The sequence below is a fragment of the Notechis scutatus genome, chromosome Z, assembly GCF_049901735.1.
Source record: "Notechis scutatus isolate UNSWTSFEM ecotype Mainland chromosome Z, rNotScu1.2, whole genome shotgun sequence".
NCBI lineage: Eukaryota > Metazoa > Chordata > Lepidosauria > Squamata > Elapidae > Notechis > Notechis scutatus.
In genome coordinates, this window is record NC_142025.1 from 95,289,772 (window position 1) to 95,313,957 (window position 24,186).

At 37.8% G+C, this 24,186-nt stretch overlaps 1 protein-coding gene across 8 annotated transcripts in view; it reads right to left on the minus strand.

Moving 5' to 3' along the window:
• ASIC2 (acid sensing ion channel subunit 2) overlaps positions 1-24,186 on the minus strand; it is a 565,171-nt gene that overhangs the window by 18,791 nt on the left and 522,194 nt on the right. For 6 of the 8 annotated variants that reach the window (XR_015745636.1, XM_087945507.1, XM_087945509.1 and 3 more), the window contains exons 3-5: positions 22,277-22,404; positions 4,748-4,898; positions 2,082-2,138 (exon numbers count right to left, since the gene is read on the minus strand). Coding sequence is in view for 7 of the 8 variants with exons in the window: in XM_087945507.1 (XP_087801633.1) it covers positions 2,082-2,138; positions 4,748-4,898; positions 22,277-22,404 (336 nt within the window). In the remaining variant the exon portion in view is untranslated. The remainder of the gene's footprint in view (positions 1-2,081; positions 2,139-4,747; positions 4,899-22,276; positions 22,405-24,186) is intronic. The other 2 variants (XM_087945503.1, XM_087945508.1) reach the window with 1 other exon arrangement.

Sequence of the window (24,186 nt, forward strand, 5' to 3'; positions counted from 1 at the left end):
TTGCTGTTCTCTTGTTCTCTGTCTTGGATTTTGGTTGGGGTTTCTTTTTGGATTAGGTGGGTAATCTTCTTTTTTTGGAATCCATTGGCTGTTAGTACGTTAGTGAGAGTGTGTAGTTCGGTTTTTAGGTGTTGTTCGTTGGCTAAGCATTTTGTTCTGGAGATGAGTGTTGATGAGGGTCGAGCGCACACACACACTCCCCTCGCCGTGAGGCTGCTTCTACCGGCCGATCGAAGTGACTGGTGACTGCACTTGGGGAGCTTCCATCGTCCAAAAGAGACTGCCTAAAGGTGAGGGGACATGGGCAGCCACGTCACGCCCTGAAGCGGCTGGGGACTCTGCCTTCGGGGAGCTTTTGTCGGCTGATAGAAGCAGCCTTGTGGCGAGGTACGTGCGTATGGGCCGCTCTAGGTGGGGGAGGAAATTAAGTCACCCCCGAAAAGGCGGCTTTGCCATTTTTTCATTGGTCAAAAAAAAATAAGGCCCGGCCTTATTTTGTGAGAAACACAGTATATCTGTCTGTCTGTCTGTCTGTCTGTCTGTCTGTCTGTCTGTCTGTCTATCTATCTATCTATCTATCTATCTATCTATCTATCTATCTATCTATCTATCTATCTATCTATCTATCTATCTATCTCTATATCTATACACACACACACACACACGCACACACATATAACAAACTAAAAAACACCTGATTTACATTCAAAATGCTAAATATGGAGTTTGAAACAGCTGCCCTCATCATTCCAAATGTGTGCCGAACTCAAATTTGAAATGTCCCAAGCCCTCAATTTTGAGTTCAGGATGCACTGATCCAAGGTCAAAGGAACAAAACTGGCTTTGGGAGGTTATAGTGTTAAGCAGAGCTGACGAGTGCCCAATTCTTTCCTTTCCTACTCCAGAAATCATCTGACTTGTGGAACAAACTACTATATGAATAAAGATATCATAGAAGAATGAAGAATGAGTGAGATGTAAATCTAAATAGATACCATGTTAATACTGCAGCTGCCTAGAGGTGTTCATAAAGTTGAAATTTCAAAAATAAAATCTTGCTTTTGAATTCTGTCTTGATGAGAATTCTTTACAACACATGTCTGTAGAGATTATCAGCCATCTAGGTCACAGTTATCCCAAAAGTGCTTTTTCAGGAGGTAACTGGATATTCTTGTTTTTTCTTTTGAAGACATTTCACTTCTCATCCAAAAAACCTCTGACAGGATAGTGGGGAATGAGAGTATTTATATTCCTTGCAGACAGCTGGTCATTTGTATCCTTTTAGAGGCACTTGAAGGTTTATCCGTGTCCTCAGGGTCACCTGACTAGTGCTCCTGGTTCCTGTAGTCTCCAATTTTTTTTCTCTGGAAATCCATTCTTACTCCCACGTTATTCTCTACAGACTTTTGGCTATACAATTTGGGATGAACATCCTTGAAATAATGTGGGAGCAGGAATGGTTTTCTAAAGAAGACTACAGGAACCAGGAGCACTACTCAGGTGACCCTGAGGACACAGATAAACTTCCAGATACTTCAACGACCCTCTAAAAAGATGCAAATGACCAACTGAAGAAGCTTCTTGGATGAGAAATGAAACATCTTCAAAAGAAAAAGAAAAAACAAGAAAGTCCCTGAAAAAGCACCTATGGGAGTTTACAGTACATGTTTCTAATGAATTTCAAAGCAAAAATGTTCACCTCCTTAGATCAACTAAGGAGAAAAACTGAATTTGGGCACTGCACATTTAATCACAAACTTAGAGGAATTTGTGTGAATTTCATTCTTCAAATTCTTCCTAGTTTTTGCCAAGGGCCATCACAGGCAAAAATTGCAAGTTCTGGGAAAACAAGTTACATTGCAATTGAATCATGTCATTTCTATGGAAGGTTTGCACAAACCCTTCTTCAAGGAGGCAGCTGATATTTGCTTGGTTTTGTCAAGACACCCTCTGCGTGTATGCAGAGGAACTTTCATTCTCATGTAACATATTCTGTAACAATATATTCCTAGTCTGAAATGGGATCCTTTTGAAATATCAGCTTAGAAGAAATAAACCGTCCTGATGGTGATAGAACTTACCTAGTGCAGGCTCTGCACACTCCTTATACTGCTCCGGTGTACAAAATGGAGCATCCCCTGTATATATATATATATAAAAATTGGACCATTTTATTATAAGCTTAGAAATGATGGCTTTCTTTCTAAAATACTTAGGAAAATCATTCTCGGGTTTCAGTCACATAATGGCAAACAACATTCCCAAGGGAAACATGGCAACTAGAGACTACATGGGTTGTGTTTCAAGGATGAGTATTGCATTTCCTGAATTGTTTTCTTCTCTGTTGACAATGTCACAATAATATAATGGAAGAAGAGGGGTGCATATGACTCTTCTTGTTTTTCCTTTCTTGGAATGATTGGATTCCTAACGATCTACAATTGTTTGGTGAGTTTTCAGTATTAAGATTTGAATTAGGAAAGCACGAAATTCATTCAGTGTGCCTGTGAAACTTAAGCTACCCTGGAGGAGATGTAGGTATGCATGAGCGTGAATATGTTCATGATTGTGTGCAAAATCTTCATGCATCTGTGCAGATGAACAACCAAAATTAACATCTATCTGTGAAATCAAAGACAGAAAGATAACTACATCGTCTCCTAAATGCTTATCTAAAATAAATCCCATTAGGCAAATTCATTAGGCTTACTGTGGAAAAATGTTTTTGGTTTGATTTTAAAAAAAAATAAAAACTGGACACTACAGGGACTTCAAGATTACAATTAAAGGAGAAGAACATTTAAACTCAATTTAAAATTATAGAACATTGGACATATTGTTTTGTTGTATATTGTGAGAATGACTTGTGAGGTGGGTGGTTATATAAATTAGCTAAAATTTGATAAATTATATGGAATTAGATAATTGGGATAAAATTAGATAAATAAATATTTCTGAATAATGGTCTCGAAAGTTATTTTTTAGACTGTCATTTGCCTCTATGGAGATTGTGTCTAAGAGATGTTATGGAAGAAGAACAAATTCTACTTGACAAGATTGAGACTGAGAATAAGAAGAAAGATGTTACACTGGACTTAAAAAAAAGCAACCAGCTTATGTGTTAACTAGCTGGATACCCATGCTTTGCTATGAAACTATATGATCTGGCTTAGTTTTTGGGGAGGAAAATAAGGGGGAAAAAATTCTGTCTCTGCCTACCAGCATCCATCGGTGTTTATCTAGCTAGCATCCTGTCAGTGTGTGAGAGAGTTGAGGGCTATTTGGAAACTGAAACAATATTTGCTGTGTGAGCAAGAAGGAGACAGCAAGGAACCTGGGCGTGGCTTAGCTGAACCGTTCTGTACTAAACCTGCTCGGTGCTCTCAAATTGAAACTCCTCTCCTCTGCTTGTGTTTTGCATTTGGAACAGATTTCTTTCAGGTGGGGAGCGAGAGTAGAACTCCTTAGCATCAAAGCATGTTAATAATAATATACGAAATACTAATGCTCTGATGGTCATTTCAAAAAATCCTTTCTTAGTGAACACCTAGAAACCAAGAGGAACATATGTGCCAAATTTCAAGTTTGTAGGCTTTACAGTTCTGGAGATTTTGTGATGATGCGTGAGTGGTATTTCGCTTTTATATATATAGATAATTAAAAGGGATATGCAAACTATGAACCAAGAGAGAAACTTGGATAATTTTCCTGTATTGGATTTACAAAGAGTTTTGCTAAAGTTTTTAAGAACCTCATGAGAAAGAAATAATAATGATTTTTTTAAAAAAATCAAATTCTATGATATTATTTCAATGAACTGAAGATTGATTGTTAGACTTAAAAGGAAGGAATATAAAGTTGGTTTATTTGATCAAGATCAAAATATATATGCTATTTCTTGTATCCTTTTATGACACCAGGATTAGAAAGACAGTCTTTTATGGTTTTGTTTATAGATAAGAGATGAGATATAGGAAGAGGATATCATTTGTTGTATTTTAAAAGGAGATGATCAGTTACTAAAAATATTTATTGTGATGAAGTAGATAACCACTTATGCATTTCTCTTCCCTCTACTATATTCTTCCTTTTTTATTTCTCTTCCTATTTTTCCCTTTTCTGTACCTTCTACTTTTTCTTTTTATTCTTAATTCTTTAGTGTGTATTAGTTTTTGTTGCTGTAATTTATAATCTTTAATAAAGTTACTATTAAAATGAATTCATTAGGGCTTACACTTAAGTGTATAGCCTAAAGCATGCAGATTTACACAAAAACAGTGTTTTTGCCTCTTGGTCTCTAAAAACAAATAAAACGAAGGCAGGAAAAGATTTGAAATAAAAAACCAGGCACATATTTTGAAAGCTCTGTAATTATTGGATATAAAAGCTCTTTATCTAGCTATAAAGGTTTATTCCAATTACATCAGATTGGAAAACAAACTTCTATTATTAATACACTTGTATTTTGAGGAACATAATTATTAACAGTAGAAACCACCTCTGAGTGATTAAGGTTTGAATTCTTCGTATTGCGCCCTAGAGAGCATCTGACTTAGTTACTGAAAATAGCCTTTATAGGGATAACCTGAATGTAAGTCTTACTAGTTCAAAAAAGAGATTAAAGGATGGATGCAAGCCAAACCACAATTATCTCAAGGGCCATTTATCCTCCAGGTAAGTTGGGGAGTTCAAAGATAGTTTCTACATGCATTCTGTGTTCTGGTAGAACTCATTTCAAAAGACATACCTGGCATGTGAACCATTTTGCAATTGCAATTCTCTACCACGTAGCGGGTCTCACAACTGATCCTACATGCAGTGATGCTATAGATGGGGAAAAACTCCAGGCCAAAATCTGATGAATGGCACTCACCCCATGGAGGTGGAAGGTATGTCAGCTGTAAGAAAAAAGCAGAGAACTTAATCTACAGGTGGCAAATAATGGTCTTTGTTCCTAACTGTAACAATTCTAAACACTCAGAATTAAGTAAAGGTATGCATTTCAGCATTGCACTGTTGGCAAAATGGTTTAACTTCACCTTCACTTATTCATTCATTTTATTATTCTGACTGTACAATACTGAATTTCTCTGGATGATGTTTAAAAAAATGCAGACAGAAAATAATAGTAAACACACAGGTGTTTTAAAAAGCCAATCATAATGATAAAAACAACATAGATAACATGGATCTTTCTTTTCTGGCCACTTCCCCTTATTTGCTATGTGCATGAATAGTGTTTTTAAAACGTTTGGCAACTGTGGACATTCTAAGAAACACCATCCTCTCTGTTTTTGTTATTAGAAGCTTGAGAATTTGAATTTTTGGTGAGAGGGGCCATGGCTATAGTTGCATTTGTGTAGATCTGGCTTTCTCCCTTTTAAAATTTTGTTTTTAAATTACGTTTTTTAAATCCCAAATACAAATCTTTTAGTATCATCTGAATTATTTTATAACAAAATTTCTGCAAACTCAAAATTCCCCAACAGAAATCTTTAGGTATTAAGGAACTCAGAGAAAGTTCATTCAGTAAACCTATTTTTATTCTTCCTAACCAAAAAGAAAATTAAAAATAAATGATGTAAAGAATGTCAGGATTATGCTGATCTGCCAGAAGACTATGCCGGTCTTCAGACACTGAACAGAATAGGATCTAGTTTGGTGTGGGCAAAGGAGCAGGCAAAAGTAAGACAGAGCTTGAGAATGGCTTGGATACAATCAAAGGCACAAACCCTAACTTTCTTAGCACGAGGGTACAGAGCAAAGAGACACTGCGACAAAGATGGCACGTACCGCAGCATGGCGGAAGATGGCTGACAACACCTCCCTCCAATTCAACCTCGAAGAGTTGGGAGAAGACAGCCCAGATACACGGGTCAAGGCCTACGTGGACGAGCAGCACTCGCTACAAAACGAGCAGCTGGAACTGCCTCAGTTGCCTAGCAGTCTCCTATAACCAGGGAAGCACAGGGATGAATCTCAACCAGATTCTACACGTCAGTTACACAACTGACGTTGTACGACCTAAAGTACGAGATTCACTTCCCACCAACAGCAAACCTTCCCCAACTGATGTTGTACGTACTAAGGTCTGAGATTCTCTTCCCAACACTAGCATCCCTACTCCAACATCTCATGGCCTGCCAGGTAAGCAAATTAGCCCACCAGTACTCACAATAACTTCTCAACAAGTTTACATGCAACCAATCACAATTGCCACACTCAATCCTCAGGCTAAAGAGTTCTCACCACAACCGCTAAGCAACTCTGACGCACAGCGTGGAACCTACACCCAACTTCAAAAGGTACTACCTACATATGTAGGGGTGGATACCGACCTCCTCATAAAGTACTCTCTGGCGAAACATGTACCGTCCACAACACATGCCCTTGAGCCAGAACGCCATGCCTACGACGATGTCATACGAAGAGGTGACTTGCCCTCACAGAGAAGTAACAGAGAACCATCACTAAGGTGTGGAACAGCCAGCGGTGTGCACAAATTCAATGACAAGCCAGGCAGAGAATACCTACTATGGAAGTCTATTTTCATGAGCACCGCCCAAAGTGAACAGCTGCTTCCCAGTGAAGAACTTAAATTTCTGTTGGCATGGCTAAGACCACAGTCTAACTACATAGTGAAACACATTTACACAGGCTTACTTAACGATCCAGACACCTCTCTAAAACGAGCGTGGGATGCTTTGAACCGGAAATATGGCGAAGACACATTGATAGAATATTCACTCCTAGAACGACTTTATAGTTTCCCGTGTATCGCCATCCACGAAACCCGAAAATTAGAGGACTTTTCCAACATCCTTATGGAGCTGCGAACAGCCAAAGAATGTTCTGACTTACCAGGACTGGCTTGCCTTGGTCTCTTCATAACGCAAGAAGCAATCATTGCCAAATTCCCAAAAGAAATATTAGAACGATGGATTGTTTTGTCCAACGCCTTTCTGGCCGCAAACAACAGACGAGACCCACTCTTTGCCTTTCTCCAAGAACTTGTCTCCTGGCAAACAGAGTCCTGCAACAGCTTCAGAAACCTTCGCCTCAGACGCAGAGTTTACCAACCTAACAGAGACCGCTACCGCAACTCTGGACCTCTTCAGTCTCTACTGCACATCTCTACAGATCATCACCAAACATCAACACTTAACACAGGCGTTGTGACCTCATCCGCACACAGTGCGGGAGAGACCTCATCAGATATAACCCAATTTAGATCTACTACTTCAAGGAGAAACCAGTTTTGTCGTCTGCCTAGAAACGACGTTCCAACGCGAGAAGATAGGTCCCTTAAAACCTGCTTGCTTTGAATGCTTCTCCCAATGGAAACCTCTCGTACTGGGAATAACTGTGCTTGTCCACACAGTCGTCCATCTCCTCAGTCATCAGAAAGGCTTCAAGTCATACTTCCCAGACCACTGTACTCATGCTGAGAGACGAATATTGAGAAGTGTACAAGAAGATGCATATCCGTCAGAATATGGATGCCTGAGTGCAGGGAAGCCCATACCACAATCTAGTCCACTTCTGAGACTGAACCCATACCTCGATGACCAGGAGGTACTGCGAGTAGGAGGTCGCCTACACAAAGCAGAAATAGACTCACCAAGCAAGCACCCCATCATCTTTCCGGCTAACCATCATGTAACGAGGCTGTTAGTACAACACCACCACAAACTAATCCATCATCAAGGTCACCACTTCACAGAAGGTGCCCTCAGAGTGAATGGACTCTGAATCGTAGGCACCAAAAGATGTATTTCAACTGTTCTGCAGTCTTGCTTCCATTGTCACAAGCAACGAGGCCAGACTCTACACCAGGTGATGGCTGACCTACCACCCAAGTGCCTGAAGTCCGAACCAGACCTCGATGTATTCGGCCCTTAGTCTGTGTATGCCCGACAAACCGGGGCGGTCAAGCTAACAGCAAACGATGGACAGTACTCTTCACATGCCTCAGTATTTGAGTGCTCCATATCGAAGTCATTGAATCTATGGATGCCCCTTGCTTCATCAACGCCCTGAGAAGGTTTCAAGCCCACAGAGGCCCAGTCAAGGTATTCAGATCTGACAGAACGAACTTTGTAGGCACTTGTAAAGAACTACAAATTGAAGATGGCATTCGCCAACTCGCCACTCGATGGCTACCTTAAAGCCAGCAAATGCACATGGATATTTAATCCTCCCCACGCATCTCACATGGGAGGAGCATGGGAACGTATGATTGGAATAGCTCGTCAGATCCTTGAATCAATGCTAAACTGACACATGAGACTCTATCTACCCTTATGGCAGAAGTTGCGGCCACCATAAATGGTTGACCTTTAGTTCCGGTCTCTTCAGACCCTGAGAATCCAACCATTTTCACTCCAGCTGCCTTGCTAACTCAGAAGATGGGTGATTGGCCTGCACCATTAGGGAACTTTGATTCTAAGGACTTGTACAAACAACAACGGAGACAAGTTCAACAGCTCGCCAACACCTTTTGGAACTGTTGGAAGCAAGAGTACCTGTCTACCCTACAAGATCGCCGTAAATGGAAGACCAAAGAACTGAACCTTGAAGAGGGAGACCTTGTCTTGCTGAAAGACAAGGATGTACATCGCAACGCGTGGCCTATGGGACTTGTGCATCAACCCCTGCCCAGCTCTGATGAACTAATCCACAAAGTCAAGGTCCTGATAGTGAGGTCGTTAGATTTCTCATGTGTCCAGCAGACTTTCACTAAGAAGTTCTACACCAGACCAGTCACCGACCTTGTGCTGCTGCGGAAAAAGGCTGAACTTGAAGATTGAACCTCATGCTTTGCTTTGTTTGATGCTTTATTAATGTTTACTGTTTTTCTTAGTTATATAGGTACCTGTTTATCTTAGTTATATAGTTATCTGCTATTCATAGTATTACTGTTTACCGCTTATCTTAGTTTATAGTTAATTTTTTTTCTCTTCTATTAATAGTGGAATTTACCATTCCAGGAGGGGAGTGCTGTCCCAGCCAGTCTATGGGAATTGGATAGTTACTTGGGAATTATGAGCTGTCCCCTTAAGGGAATTCATCATGGTAAATGTAGTTAAAGGTATCCTGGGAAATGTAGTCCATGTCAAATGGCCACATCTGTAATCCCGATTGGTCACTAGTTTGACCCTTGATTGGTTGGGGGAGTTTTCCTCATTCTTGCCTGAACTCACAAACTCATGGGAGCTGCTTTCTATCGCTACGAGATGGGTTAGGAGATAACCATCTTTACTACAAGGCAGATATACAAAGGATTGGTCATTACAGAAGAACTTCATCACATGTGAGTTATGAGGATACCTGATGAACCAATAAATGTACTTTGTTATGGACGTCTTGTTGAGTTATCTATCTGCATCTGTACAGCTTATAAATCCACCTCTGTACAGGATACAGAAAAATAGTCATTCTGAAATTATATTTGTGATCAATTTGAAGGGGTCTATCATAATCACCAAAAGTTTTTCAGAAAGTAAAACTTTTGAAAAAGTTATTTATCCAGTTATTTATTTTCATGAAAAATACAACATACTATTAGCAATCTATAAAGTCATAAATGGTAAATATCCAAATCACCAGGAAGACTACCATTAAATTCATCTGAGAAACTCCAGTTGCAGCTCTGCTAATCCATCTAATAGCTATTGAAAGCCAGCATTCTCTGTGGTTGTTCCAGAACTTGAGAAACATTTCTGCTGGGGGTGGGATGCGGTAGGGAGACAAACACCACTGGTAGCTTTAAAACTAAACTTCTGCTAGCCAATCTGCCTTGCTTTTACATGATTTAAGTATTTTGTTTCAACTATCTTTGTTTTACCTTCTTTTGTATTCTACAATACAAAAAAGAAATTATTGGTAGTGAAATGTGATTCAGGCATAAATATTAACAATAATTTCAGCTGAAGAAATGTGAGCATTCTTCCTTATAACTTTAAAATCCAGATAGGTGGAGAAACAAGCTCTGTGCCAAAGAAGCTGCATCTGGAATCCCCCACCAACTGGTTGCAAAAACCACACGGAGGGAAGCATGATATAGCATCAGAGAGGTTCTTCTAGAGGATAGAATTATCAGTTCCTTTTTGACAGGGGCAAAATGCCATTGTAGGGCTTCCCTGCCTCAAGTGCCTCATTTACATTCTTCTATTGAGATAATAGCGCAGCATCTGCCACCATTTAGTCATCTGGAGAGGAGAGCAACACCTATATGCTGCAGATACTATGATACTGGTGAATGAATATTCATCAACCCTGATGACCTGGCGTCTGTTCCAGACAGGCTGCTGTGCAAATCTTTGAAGTTGTTTAAAGTGTGCTGTAATGTAGACTATGAGCTCGGCAACGATGGAATAAATACATACTTAATTTCAACGTTTCTCAGGAAGCCAGCCCTGAGTTGAAGTCACATGGCCCTTGAGCTGGCCTAATGTCTGCAGGAAAGGCATAGCTTGAATACTTAATTGGGCCTTCCTGGTTGTGTCTTTGATGTGCAGAAATGGCGAGAAGAAAGGCTTGCTTTGTTCTGGGAGAATGCTTGTCAGGGCCACATTTGGGACCCGCAGTGAAACTGGAACCAGAACCTGAAGTATAATGTATATAAAATATTTAACTAGTGAGAGTGAAAAGTGAGGTTCCTAGTGTTTAGGCCAAAGTTTCTCAACCTTGACAACTTGAAGATATGTGGACTTCAACTCCCACAATTCCTCTTTGAAGTCTTCAAAGTTGTCAAATCGAGACAACTTTTCAAATTGAGAAACACTGGTTCAGACTGATCCAGAGATTTTTCTTTGCTATCAAAACCTCTGGAAGAGAAAATAGTATGGAAGAAGAATGATATTATTTATTTGGATCTGACCAATTTAAGTATACAATTTTCTTTCTTCAGAACTGTGTAAATTTATTGGAAGTCTATAGTTCAACTCCTATAGTCTCCAAGGAAGATTATTTTTGTTTCCTTGCTGCTGGCTAGCTATGCTTTTGCTTTTACCATTGTACACCGATCAATGGACTGAATACCTTTCATGTTGTGATTCATATAATCAGATTATTTCTGAAGTGTTTCTCATTACCTACTCTTAAACAAGCACAGTTGGGCAAGATCAGAAGTTTAATTTCCTTGGTGGCCACTTGCTTTGCCCAAGTAAAAGGGGTCAGGGCCAGACAGTTTTGTTTCTTCAATCTTCTTTTCCTTCCTAAGTAATTATATGTTGTCACTGGTTGCAAATGAGACTTGTTTGCTGATAGCAAGATGTGTCAATTTGCCAAACTGTTTTGATATGATAAGTATAGAAGCACCTGGTAATATAATTGTGGTCTCTCTCCCTTTAAATTACTTTAGTCTCTCCCCCCCACAATCAAAAGGATTACAGTGGTTACCATCAATATATATTACTTCAATAGCTTTGCAGCAATCAAGTAAAAGAGGCTTCATGTTTCTATCCCTTACTTGGAAAGAGAAAGAAAGAATTTTGGAAATTCCAATTAGATAATGGGAGTTGTAATCCAAACATCTGCTAAACTCTGGTCAAAGGAAAATAGATAGGTATCTTTGTAATCTCACATTTATCAGGATTAATTTGTTTCAGTATTTATCAAACTTGGCAAAATCTCAGAATTCCCCAGCTATCCAACTGAATAATTATAATAATTTAAAAAGTACCGAGTAAAATTTTCTCTGCCATGTGAAAAAAATCATATTAAAAATTAATATGGACATTATCTTCATATATTATGTATCTGTGCAAAGATAATCTGAAACAAGAAAAAGTTATTCAAATGCCTGGTTCCCAGATGGAAGAACTTTGGTTTTATTATCAACATAAACTGGTCATTTCCACTTGTCCAACAAAGTCAATTTGGTTAATAACAAGCAACATGAAATAATCAGAAAGAAGATATGAAGGGAGTAAATTAAGAAATGTATCAGTTGCTATTTGATGGTTTTTGCAAGAAAAAGAAAAGGAAAGAGAGAAATCAGTTGCAAGTGCTAAGCTCAATAGACAATGAGAGCAGATGGACAAAAGGGAATCGTAGGCAGGCTGAAATGGGGAAGCAATTCTATTTGTGTGATCTGATGTGATGTCTCATTAAAGAACAATTATTTCTTTCTCTTATTACAGTATTCAGCAAAAGTCAAGGGTCATATACACCTTCAACATTATGGGGAGGAACTTGCAGATAATTATTTGACAAATAATAGATTGGAGATGGCTGCCAAAAAAGCAAGAAAAAGGATGCACCTAATGCATAGCCAAGGGATCTGAATTTTATGACATATGTATTTCCATGTAATGTTTAGCTATCCCACAGGTCTAAGAACATTGCTTATAAAATGCTACATATGAATTATTTCAATAAAATAAATAATGAGAGTTTTTTTCTATAAAGATTGTGAAGAAATCCGCTGTATCGGGTAAGAGAGTAAGACCTCTGAATGTGCTGGGACAATGTGTGGTGTCACTTTCTGATGGCAATCCTGGTCCCAACTGCCATCAAAACCCGAGGAGGTAAGTGGTTTTGCTCACATAGGAATTCAGCATGGAATACAATAAGCCATGATAGATAATATTAAGAGAATTAACTTGAAAATTCTGATGAGTCAATACAGGAAGCTAAGCTACATGTGAGTTCCTTAGTTAAGATACAGTAGAACCTCATGTCATGATCCATAACTTTGGTCACAACCCGATTTGGTTGTGACCCGAACCTAATTTTGGAAATTTGGCGCTTACCCCCCCAAAAAAAAAGACACGGAAGGGGAAATCAGTTGCAAAAAAAATATGTGAATTTTTTGGTCAGAACCCGATTTGGTCATGATCAGAAGCATTTGTGACCAGAGGTACTATTGTATAAGGCTTCCTGTTTAACATTCATCTTCTATGGGAGATGTTTACACTCAAAAAATAAAGATGATAGTCAAAATCTTCTGAAATGGTACCAACCCAAGGTATGTTTTATTTTAAGTTAAATCTAAATTTCCCGATCTGCTGTAGCCAAAACTTATTGGGTCACATTCCATTCACCTTATATTACCAACTTCTCACATGATGATTAAAATCTTACTTCAGTCATATATTCAATAGCAAACTGCTATTTCTTCTGGGATAATGTGAACTGTAGTGCAATGCTTATACAAAGCAGCAACAGACTGGGACTTCTAGTTTGTTCCTCATCGGTGTCGATATGGAATCCGTGATTGTGCATGGTTTCGTCCGAGCTCACTTTCTGGAGGGTCTCGATCGAAACCGGAGCCACCTTGGTGGGGTGGTGAAGAAGGAGGAAATCATCTGGAGGATCGAGGGGAGCTGCAATTCCCCTCCCTGACAGGAAAATCCCTCCCAAAGGCAAGCTGCAATGGTGGTCCCACAATGGCCACCACAAAGATGAAGAACACTCCGGGAAACTAAGTTTTGTGCTGGAGAGAGAAGTAGTGAAAAAAGTGTGAACCAGACAAAGGACATTGGTTTTGAGGTACCCCGGTATCAAATTAAAGGGCTATTTTGGAGGAAAGTGTGTGGAAGCCGCGACCAGAGAAAGTGAGAATTTGGTTTTTAAATTTGGATTTTATTCTATTGGACTAATCTGGAGGAGAAATTTAAAGGAAAATACATTAACACAACAAAGGATTAAAAATTAAACTGGACATATATTGAACTGTGGGCACTTAAAGGGCATAACTAAATGCTGGAATTGAGTGTGTTGAAAAGAATAACTAATGATTGAAATTAGCAAACTTAATAAAAATATTATATTCAATAAAGAAAGTTAAAAAGAAAAAACTCAAGAGCGCCACCTGATAGTACAGGAAAACTTTAAAAAAAAGTCTGTTTTAAAACGAGTGTCTGGTCTTTTTGAGAGTTTGGATCTTGGAACTTGAAAGAAAATAAAAGGAACTTTATTATTGTCATAGGACCACCCAGTAATTTGGGAAACAGTTGGGAGGCCAATTAGAAGATTTGGAATAAAGACTCAAGAGTATGAATTGTTGAAAATAAACTCAAAAGATATTGGCTGAAATAATATACTGGACTCTCAGATTGAATATATCTATCAAAGAAGAGGATTTCAATTATTAAGGAAGAGGAAAGAAAAAGAAAAAAGAAGATATAATGGAAGAGCTACTTGTTGATATAAGAGTGGACACACAAGACATAAGATCGGATATGCAAGATACAAGGGACATGATAAAAATCAAACTTGAAATGTGTAATTATGTACTACAGAAATTAGAAATGGTGACTCAGCATACAAAAGAACCAGAGGGGGAGGAGTTCTATAAAGAAGAAGCCAACTTAGAAGGACAAAATGAACAACAATTATTTAAGCAGGGGAGAAAAGGAGTTAGAATTAAAAAATTGTGGTCTGATGGGTTGATAAAAGGGAGAATGGTTCGGAAAATGGTTAAAGAGAGAAGGGAAAAGCAGAAAAAGGAAGTGCAAAGGAAAAATCAAAAGAGGGAGACAGAAAAGTTTAATAACTGGAATGAGAAAAGGAGGGGAATAAGAATGAGGAAAAAGGGAATTAAGAGAAAGGACCAGAAAATAAAGAGGAACAGGAAACAAACAAGGATGAAAAGAAAGTACATTGTTCAAAGAGTGAGAGATAATGGGTAAAAAAAAAGGGATAAGGAAGAGGATTCCGCAAGGTAATATGTTGGGATGTATAAGAATATATTGAAAATAGTATTTTGTAATGTATAGATGATTCACAGAGAAAATATAATGCGGAATCTGAGAAAAAAATATATATTTGTGTTTTATACCAGATAGGGAGATTGATATTAAGGAAGAATGAAGGTGGTTAGCTTGAATTATTAACTAGAGGGGACAATTATATTTTCAGATAAGGATTGATAAAATGACAAATGTGACAGAAAAATAATAATATGAGAAATGATAATAGAAAGGAGATGAGAATTTTAGATAACATTGTAAAATAAGATATGAGAATATACTAAGAAAAATGGAAGGAGATATATTAGGATTTGGAATTGAATAAATGAACATAGCATTGAGATGAGAATTTTAGATAATATTGTAAAATAAGACATGAGAACATGAATTGGGATTGGATAAGATAAGCTTAATATTTAATAATGACTAGGATGATGCAATATGAAATTAAACAAATAAAATGAACAGGTAACTATGGTTATGTTTGTATTGAGATGTGAAACCTGGAACCACACTGCTTGCCAAATGAAAATTTTTCATTTAAAAAAATAAAATAAAAACAGGGAGAAAATTGAATAATGGAATTATTAGGTATGTTTAGTTGATATGGTGGTAGGCATTTGGAGAGAGTAAGGTTGAAAATAAATATTGCAGAAGTATGTATTAATATGAATATAATGCAATGAGAGATGTACGATATATTGATGCCACACTGTTAATATATTGTTGTTATATGTAGATTGAAATAAAAAAAATTGGGGGAAAAAAAGCAGCAACAGACTGGGAAAATTGTTTGGCATAGACCGGAGAAGACATTCAGCTTCCCTCCCTATATCTGGGCCTGCCATTCTCACAGTCTTCTTCTGTTGCCCTTGGCTGATTTAGGAGTAGTGAGAACTGATGACCAAAAGATTGGAAGGACACCAGGCTGCTTCCTTTTGCTTTAGATGAAAAGTCTTTACTGCTTTAGTTTCTAGAGAGTAATGTTTTGGGACAGCCATCCAAGAGCTTTCCCACATCCATTCCATAACAACCCTTCTATTATTGCCTGTTTCTCTTGCCAACTGACTTTTGTCTAATACTCTCTGTGCCCTGCATCAGCTATTGCCTCTCAGTTCACCAACAGTCTATTCTCCGTTATAATAACCAATATACCACCTATGGCTCCCAAGTCACAGAATGTATAACGGGAATCCCCGTTCTCTTTTTATAAAAACAACCTCAGATATTTTTCTCATATTTTGATAGTCTTTCTCTCTTTCCATATTGCCTGAAATGTATCTCAAAGGCCCACTTCTGCTTTCCTACCCAGTATCACATCTCCAACCTTTTTGCTTAATTGAAGCTTCTTTAATTTTTATGGGAAAATTGGCAGAAATGGTTGTTTCAGGGAATATTTCATCTTTCTCAACATGCTACCTTTGGCAGAATAATAATCTGCAAAGGAAAGAAAGGTTCTGCAGCTTCAGTAATTACTTCCATGATACTTTAGTGTGGACTAAACATGTACTAATCCCACAAAATGTCTTTTCAGAAGACATGATAGACACCTGCCATTCTTTGTTTCAACAATTGCTGGACCTGATAAAACCACATTTATGTGTACACAGTTACTTTTCCTGTATGTGATCTGGAACCATGACTGATGGGCAAAAACATGAAAATGCTATTGCTGTACTGTTAGGTATAACATTGATACCAAATATGGTTTGGGTGAATAAATATATAAAACTTAGATATCATGGTTTAAGTGCTTATCACTTTAAGCACAATGCAGCAGGCAATTAGCCGATTAAGGGTGCGGTTAGAAGTTACAATATAAGGAAGCATTAGAAGCTGGAAAGCTTACTGTGTGCTGCTTGCTGTCTGTCTGTTACTGGCTGTAACTGTTACTGTGTGCTGCTGCGACTAACTGTTATTACTGACTGTGAGTGCCTGTGACTGAACTGTTATTGTTTGCTACTGTTTGCTGAATATCCAGCGTTTGTTTCTCTGGAGAGTGAACCCGGAGGAGGAGAAGATATCTTTATCGGCTGATAAAGATATTGCAAGGACTCTTAACTTGGACTATACTAGTGAGTCTTACTGGATGGAAATACTGTGAATGACTTAATGGACTGAATGACAATGCTTAAATTCTAACTGGATTAAAAACTATTTAAACTACAAACAGTGTTTGTGTTCAGTGTGTGTATACTCTGGGGCCCTTCCTGGTTTGACTACTGCTGCAATACTCTTCTAGGGGTTAATCCCCAAACCCTAACATTGGTTATGGGCCCAGCAGCATAGTCTAACTAACCAGGATATAGCAGAGAGTTGGTGTGAGTTGCACATTACTGTAAAAACAAACTGTTTTAATTAGTTTAAAATAGTCAAAATATCTAAAGAGCAATGGCACAAGTAAATTTGTCACAACTGTCCATGATATCCAGGCTGGATGGAACAAACTATGTTTCATGGTCAATGAAATGTAAGTTTACTTCTACGCAGAGAAGGTTTGTGGGACATTATAGCAAACCCACCAGATGTGAGTAGCTGGGATCCTGCTAATGATGATGATAACGAAAAGTTACAAGACTTTAAACTGAAGAATGAGCAGGCTTTATGCATCATAGGACTGACTCTCTGTGATCAGCAGCTTGTCCATATTCGTGGAGAAGAAAATGCTGCAAACTGCTGGGAGAACCTCAGGAAGATTTATGTTCGGGACAGTGTAGGAGCACATATAAATCTTACACGGAAGCTTTTTCGAACGCATCTTCAGAGGAATGGAGATATGTTAGTTCATTTAAACTGTATGAAGAGCATTTTTCAAGATTTGCAAGAAAAAGAGCTTATATTTAATGAACTGGAACAAGTCTACATAATATTATCTTCATTAGATCAAAGCTATGATGACTATGTGACTTCGTTGGAAGTATTGCCAAAAGAAAGCCTCTCATTAACCGAGATTACAGGCAGGCTACTAGAAGAAGCCAGAAGAAGGCGTGAGCGTGACGAGCTGAGAGAAGATAAGAAAGAAGAGAAATTATCTTCAAAGCTTGAAAGAAACCAGTTTAGCAAAGTAAAGCACCGGAAGAAGAGAATTTATCTTCAACGGCATACACAATTAAAAAGTGTTTTAATTGTGGAGGCAGAGGACATTTGGCAAGATTCTGCAAAAGAGAAAAAGCCAGAATATAAAAAGCCAAAGAAAGCATTTGAACTAGCCACGTTTAGCAACTCTGATGTGAAGAATAATTTATGGGTGATTGACAGTGGCGCATCCCACTGCATCACAAGAGATAAGACAAAATTTATAAAAATGTCTACAAGTTCTCAACATATATCTCTTGCCAATGGCTGGAACCTGAAAGCGAAAGGTCAAGGTTTTGCACGTTGTCCGTACATAAACCAGGATATAAAAATGTTGTATGTACCGCAACTAAAGTTTAATTTGCTTTCAGTAAGGGTATTAGATAAATTAGGTTATGTAATTACTTTTAAGGATAATAATTGCATAATTGAAAAAGATAACAAAAAGGGTAACTGCAGCTTTAAATGGAACATTATATGTCTTAGATAATAGTAAGAAAGGGGAGGCTCAAACTGTATTTAATAATATAAAGCCTCATGATGAATGTATCCATTTATTGCATAGGCGTTTGGGGCATGTAAATTTTAAAATGCTAAAACGTACAGTTGAGTTATCTGAAGGAATAAGGTTAAAACCTTGTGATAAATATTTGCGTTGTAATGTTTGCTGTGAAGATAAGAGCAAAGTATTGCCTGCAAATATGCTAAATGGTTTCAAAACAAAAGAACCTTTAGAAGTAGTATTTGCAGACATCATAGGTCCAAAGAAACCCAGTATGGGAGGTGCTAGATATATACTGAGCATTATGGACCATTATTCTAGATATGGGTTTTGCTATTTAATGAAAAGCAAAACTGAAACATATCAACATTTTTTCAATTGGCTTAGGTTTGCTGAAAGAAAGTCTAAACAACAACTGATAACCCTGGTGACAGATAATGGCACGGAATTTATTAATAACAAATTCCAGAATAGACTTAAAGTAGCTGGAATAGAGCATAAGAAGTCTGCTCCATACAGGCCAGAACATAATGCTTTTATTGAAAGAAGAGGCCAAACACTACAGGCAATGGTTAGAACAATGTTAAATGATTCTGGGTTACCTGATTCTTTGTGGGGGGAGGCTACAATGTGTGCTAATAACATATTGAACAACGTTGTTAATACAACAACAGGTGAAATTCCATTTACCAGATGGCATGGCAGGAAACCTGATCTAAGTTACCTGCACACATTTGGTGCACCAGCATGGTGCATATTCCTGCACAACTCAGAAAAAAAGGGCAACATAGAGCTAAAAGATTTTCTTCGTTGGTTATCAGGCAAACCATAGGGCATATAGATTTTGGGAGAAAGGCACATCTAAAGTGTTATGTAGTGCTAGTGCCCAATTTCTAGAACATGAAGGATGGGAGAAATTAGAACAGGATGCCAATAAAGATGTAATTATTGAATCCTATAGAAATCCCATTAGTTATCCCTGTAACTTTAAAAATAAAGTAAAGAGACAAATACAGGATGAAATAGTGCCCATAAAGGAAGAAACAGATTCAATAGCTGAACAGGATGAGGAAGATGAACAGGTAGTAGTTCAAGAAAGTCCTCCTGTAAGCCCTGTAATTCCCAGAAGAACTACACGTATATCTAGACCGCCTGATAGGTACCAGGCTAACACAGTGTGCCAGATTAATCAAGTTCCTAATTCTGTTGAAGAAATTAAAAAGTATCCTAATAAGGAAAAAGAAAAATGGTATGCAGCAATGAATAAGGAACTGAATTCATTAAGAGATATGAAGGTGTATGAAAATGCCAAATTACCTGCAGGAAAGAAATCCATTGGCTGCAAATGGATATTTAAGGTAAAAACAGATAAAGATGGTAATTTAATCCATAAGGCAAGGTTAGTAGCCCAAGGTTTTAGGCAGAATGCTAATGACTATGATGAGGTGTTTGCACCTAGTCTTAAGGCAGCAACCTTGAGAGCAGCTTTAGTGTGGGCAGCTAGTAAAAACTATATAGTTAACCATCTAGATGTGGAAACTGCTTACTTGCACGCCCCATTAAAACATACTATTTATATGAAAAAACCTGTTGGTATTAAAAGTGAAAATAAGGATAATAATGATTGTTGGTTGTTAAAGAAAAGCCTCTATGGTCTTAAACAATCAGGCTATGAATGGAACCAGTATATTGTAAAGGAACTAGACAATATAGGATTTAAAGCTGGTTTAGCCGATCCATGTCTGTTTAAGAGGGAGACAAATGGGAAAGTATCATTATTATTACTATTCACAGATGACATTGCATTGATAACTGAAACTAATGATGAAGCAAATAAAATAATAGCATCATTAGGAAAGAGAATAAAGATCAAGCAATTAGGGGAGATAAAGAAGTATCTCGGTTTGAATATAAAGAAAACACGGAAAGGTTTTAAGATATCTCAGGAAGATAAGATAAGCAAATTGCTAAAAGATTACAAGATGGAGCTTTGTAAGCCGGCTAAGACTCCAATGAGTCAGGAGTTTAGCAACACTGATGTACAAAGCCCTGAGTTTGATAAGATGATTTATCAATCTTTAATAGGTAGTTTGAGTTATATTAGTAATTGGTCTAGACCAGATATATCGTACTGCGTGAATCAGTTGGCTAGATTCAATTCTGCACCATGTGAAAGACACTGGAATGCAGCTAAAAGGATATTAAGATATCTTAAAAAGACAATGAATTATTCATTGTATTTAGAACCAAAGGGTGATTTAATTCTGTGTGCATATGCAGATGCTAGCTTTGCATCAGAAAGAGACACTAGAAAGTAGACTTCAGGAACAGCCATAATGCTGGGTAAGACATTAATAGGCTGGAAGTCAATAAGACAACAGCATATAAGTTTGTCTACTATGGAGGCAGAATTCTCCTGTTTATCATTGTTATGTACAGAGTTAATAATGTATAAACAAATGTTAATTGATATAGGTATAACTGTAGATTATCCTATAATTATACATGAAGATAATCAGGCAGCAATTCAAATGGCCACAAATATTGGAGTAAAAACAAGGAGCAAGCATACAGATCTAAGATACCTAAACGTGAGACAATCTGTAAGAAGTAAGATGATTCAGCTAGAGTACTGTATGTCGGAGGACAATTTAGCTGATAATTTTACTAAAGCCCAAGGTGCCAGTAAGCACCAGGAGAGTTGTGAAAATATGGGATAAGATTGTAAAGGTATTATATATTTATTTCACCCAAAAGGGGAGTATGTTAGGTATAACATTGATACCAAATATGGTTTGGGTGAATAAATATATAAAACTTAGATATCATGGTTTAAGTGCTTATCACTTTAAGCACAATGCAGCAGGCAATTAGCCGATTAAGGGTGCGGTTAGAAGTTACAATATAAGGAAGCATTAGAAGCTGGAAAGCTTACTGTGTGCTGCTTGCTGTCTGTCTGTTACTGGCTGTAACTGTTACTGTGTGCTGCTGCGACTAACTGTTATTACTGACTGTGAGTGCCTGTGACTGAACTGTTATTGTTTGCTACTGTTTGCTGAATATCCAGCGTTTGTTTCTCTGGAGAGTGAACCCGGAGGAGGAGAAGATATCTTTATCGGCTGATAAAGATATTGCAAGGACTCTTAACTTGGACTATACTAGTGAGTCTTACTGGATGGAAATACTGTGAATGACTTAATGGACTGAATGACAATGCTTAAATTCTAACTGGATTAAAAACTATTTAAACTACAAACAGTGTTTGTGTTCAGTGTGTGTATACTCTGGGGCCCTTCCTGGTTTGACTACTGCTGCAATACTCTTCTAGGGGTTAATCCCCAAACCCTAACACTGTACATTTATTTATAAGCAAATAAAAATAAGGGCAAGCTCTGCTGAAAGAGTTAATTAATCAATGTGTTGGCAAAACCTTGGCTTCTTCTTGATCTCAAGTAAGAGTCTATGTAAGTCTATGCTTACATTTGAAAAAGCTGTAGGTTATGCAACAATGCCAGACTGTATAGTAGAAGTAATTCAGAATGGTGTTTTTTGTGATATTTTTTCAATGGTAATCTCACATTCATATAAATTGCACAAGACAGACTGATATGCAGTTTAAACCTCACATGCAGAAACCCTTTTCTTGGAAACCAATTTAAAATATTTTTTCCCCACACACTTCTTTCTGTGAATGATTCAGAATGAATCAGGCCACAGAATTCTGGAAATTCTTATAAAATGGCAATTCTTAGGATTCTTGGAAGTATAAATTAAACTATTATAAATCCAATTCAAGTTTCTTCTGTAGCTATGATCTTTTTTTTTGTCTTCATCATAATTCTCAACCCATTCTCAAAAGTCAACAGATGAGACCCAAGTTCAAGATCAGTGTGCTTTTGTTAAGGATGTCATCCAACCATCCAACCAAGGAAGCTTTTCTTCTCTTTCTATGTTAAATAAAGCAGGCAGGTACCTAACCTACCTGAGAAAAATAACTTACCCTTTGTTCTTGCATGGCAACAAAAGTTTGGAAACCAGGTGCTACACCAAACCCAAGTTCTTGAACAAATGGCGGCTCAGACTGACTGTGGATCTGGACTTTGACTCCTGCTTCAAAGGTTGTTTCATCTAACAAGAGAACAAAATATATGGATTAACTAGAGAACACTGTGTTCTTTGACAACTAGTGCTGCATAGATGCTAAGCTATGTCACCACCACCTATCATCATTATGATTTGAATCTTGTAAAATCTTATAGTATTTTTAACTTTTATGGGTAAAATATACTGTGATGCCAATTCATAGGAAGAGTCCAAATGCTACCACAGAAACATAGGATGGCACCAGTAGATACACAATACCAAACTCAAAATGAGATAAACTTAATTTCTGCGTAAACCATAGAGAAACATTTCTCTTAAGCCCCTTGGGGAAATCATTTATCATTCTGTTTTTAATCTCTCAGTTCAGATATTATATCATGATGAAATCCATACTACTCTATCAATTCCTGTCATTCTTTTTTAATATAATAAGTCAATTACAGAGGTTTTTCTTGCTAGTTGCCCATAATTAAGCTGTCTCCCATAAACTGGCTGACATTAATGTTGAAGCTCAGAAAAGTTCCTAGGATAATTAATCATAAAAAAATATTCATTTTTCCCCCTGAGTTTGGAAACTGTGTTGCATGGACAAAACAGCAGTTTTCAATCCTTTGTTTCTGCATAGTTACATCTAAAATTGTCCACTTTGTATTACCAGAATTACTACATCTGAATTCGTTCTGTATAACATATATATGAAGAATTTTTGAAAAGTGGACTTAAAGCTCAGACTAAATGCTAGTGGAAATGCAGCTAACCTCCATTTCCTGGCAAATACTACCCTATCTTGCAAGAAGTAACAAATAAATTGATGCAAGTATTACTGATACATGACAGCATTGCGAATCCAGTTTCCCTACAGATTATTTGGGAATTGGGGTCACTGAGCTGTCAAACACATCCTCTACCTGTTTGGGGACTACAAGCTAATAACTCTTTATGGCATTCTCTGCATGTTTGTTCACATTTCACAATACTTTTCCATATTCAAGAGAGCATTTTGTCTCCCTCTGTTCATTTCAGCTCACCTGACAGCAGCCCTCTAGGAACTCAGCTGTCTGCCTGAGTTGCAGATGGCAGAGCTGCAAAGGTAATTCCAATACTTCCTTCATATTTGGCAAAAAATAAATAAAAAATACCACAGAAAAAACAAAAAACAAAACAAAACACATTTTCTAGTTTAAATCTCCTTGACACTGAGGTCATTTTCCTCATTTGGTTAATTATAATTGTGTACTCACAAAACAGAATGAATTGATGGGGTGGAAGTGAATGTTGGAAATACAAGTGGAAATACAAATGGAGTCTCTTTCACTAAATGTTTTAATGCTGTGTTTTTTACAGATGCAGCAGAAAACACAGTGGATTTGGTCAGATTGATGCAGTTTATACATGCTGTGCAGCAGGGATGTGAAATTCAATTTCATTGAGGGCTGTCAGGGTTGTGTTGGGCCTTGGGGGGGCTAGGGTGGTTATGGTCAGGGTGGGCGTGGCTAGCTTGAAAATGGGCTTCCAAGCTCGGTTTTTGGTTGCAATGGCTTCCTGTAACTCTCTGCCAGTGAAAATAGAGCTCAGGAGAGCCACCTGCAGCCCTCCTGAATTCTATTTTCACTGGCAGAGGCACTGTGGGCTGGTTCTTCACTGTTTCCAGGGTGGCCTCACCAGCCAGATCTAAGCACCCCGTGGGGCAGGCCTTGAGTTTGACACCCCTGCTGTACAGTATTATTTTCTGTTGCTGCCTTTCTTTCTACAGAAACATCTAAAAGATAAGACTGATTTTATTTTGAAGAGAGCACACACACAGAG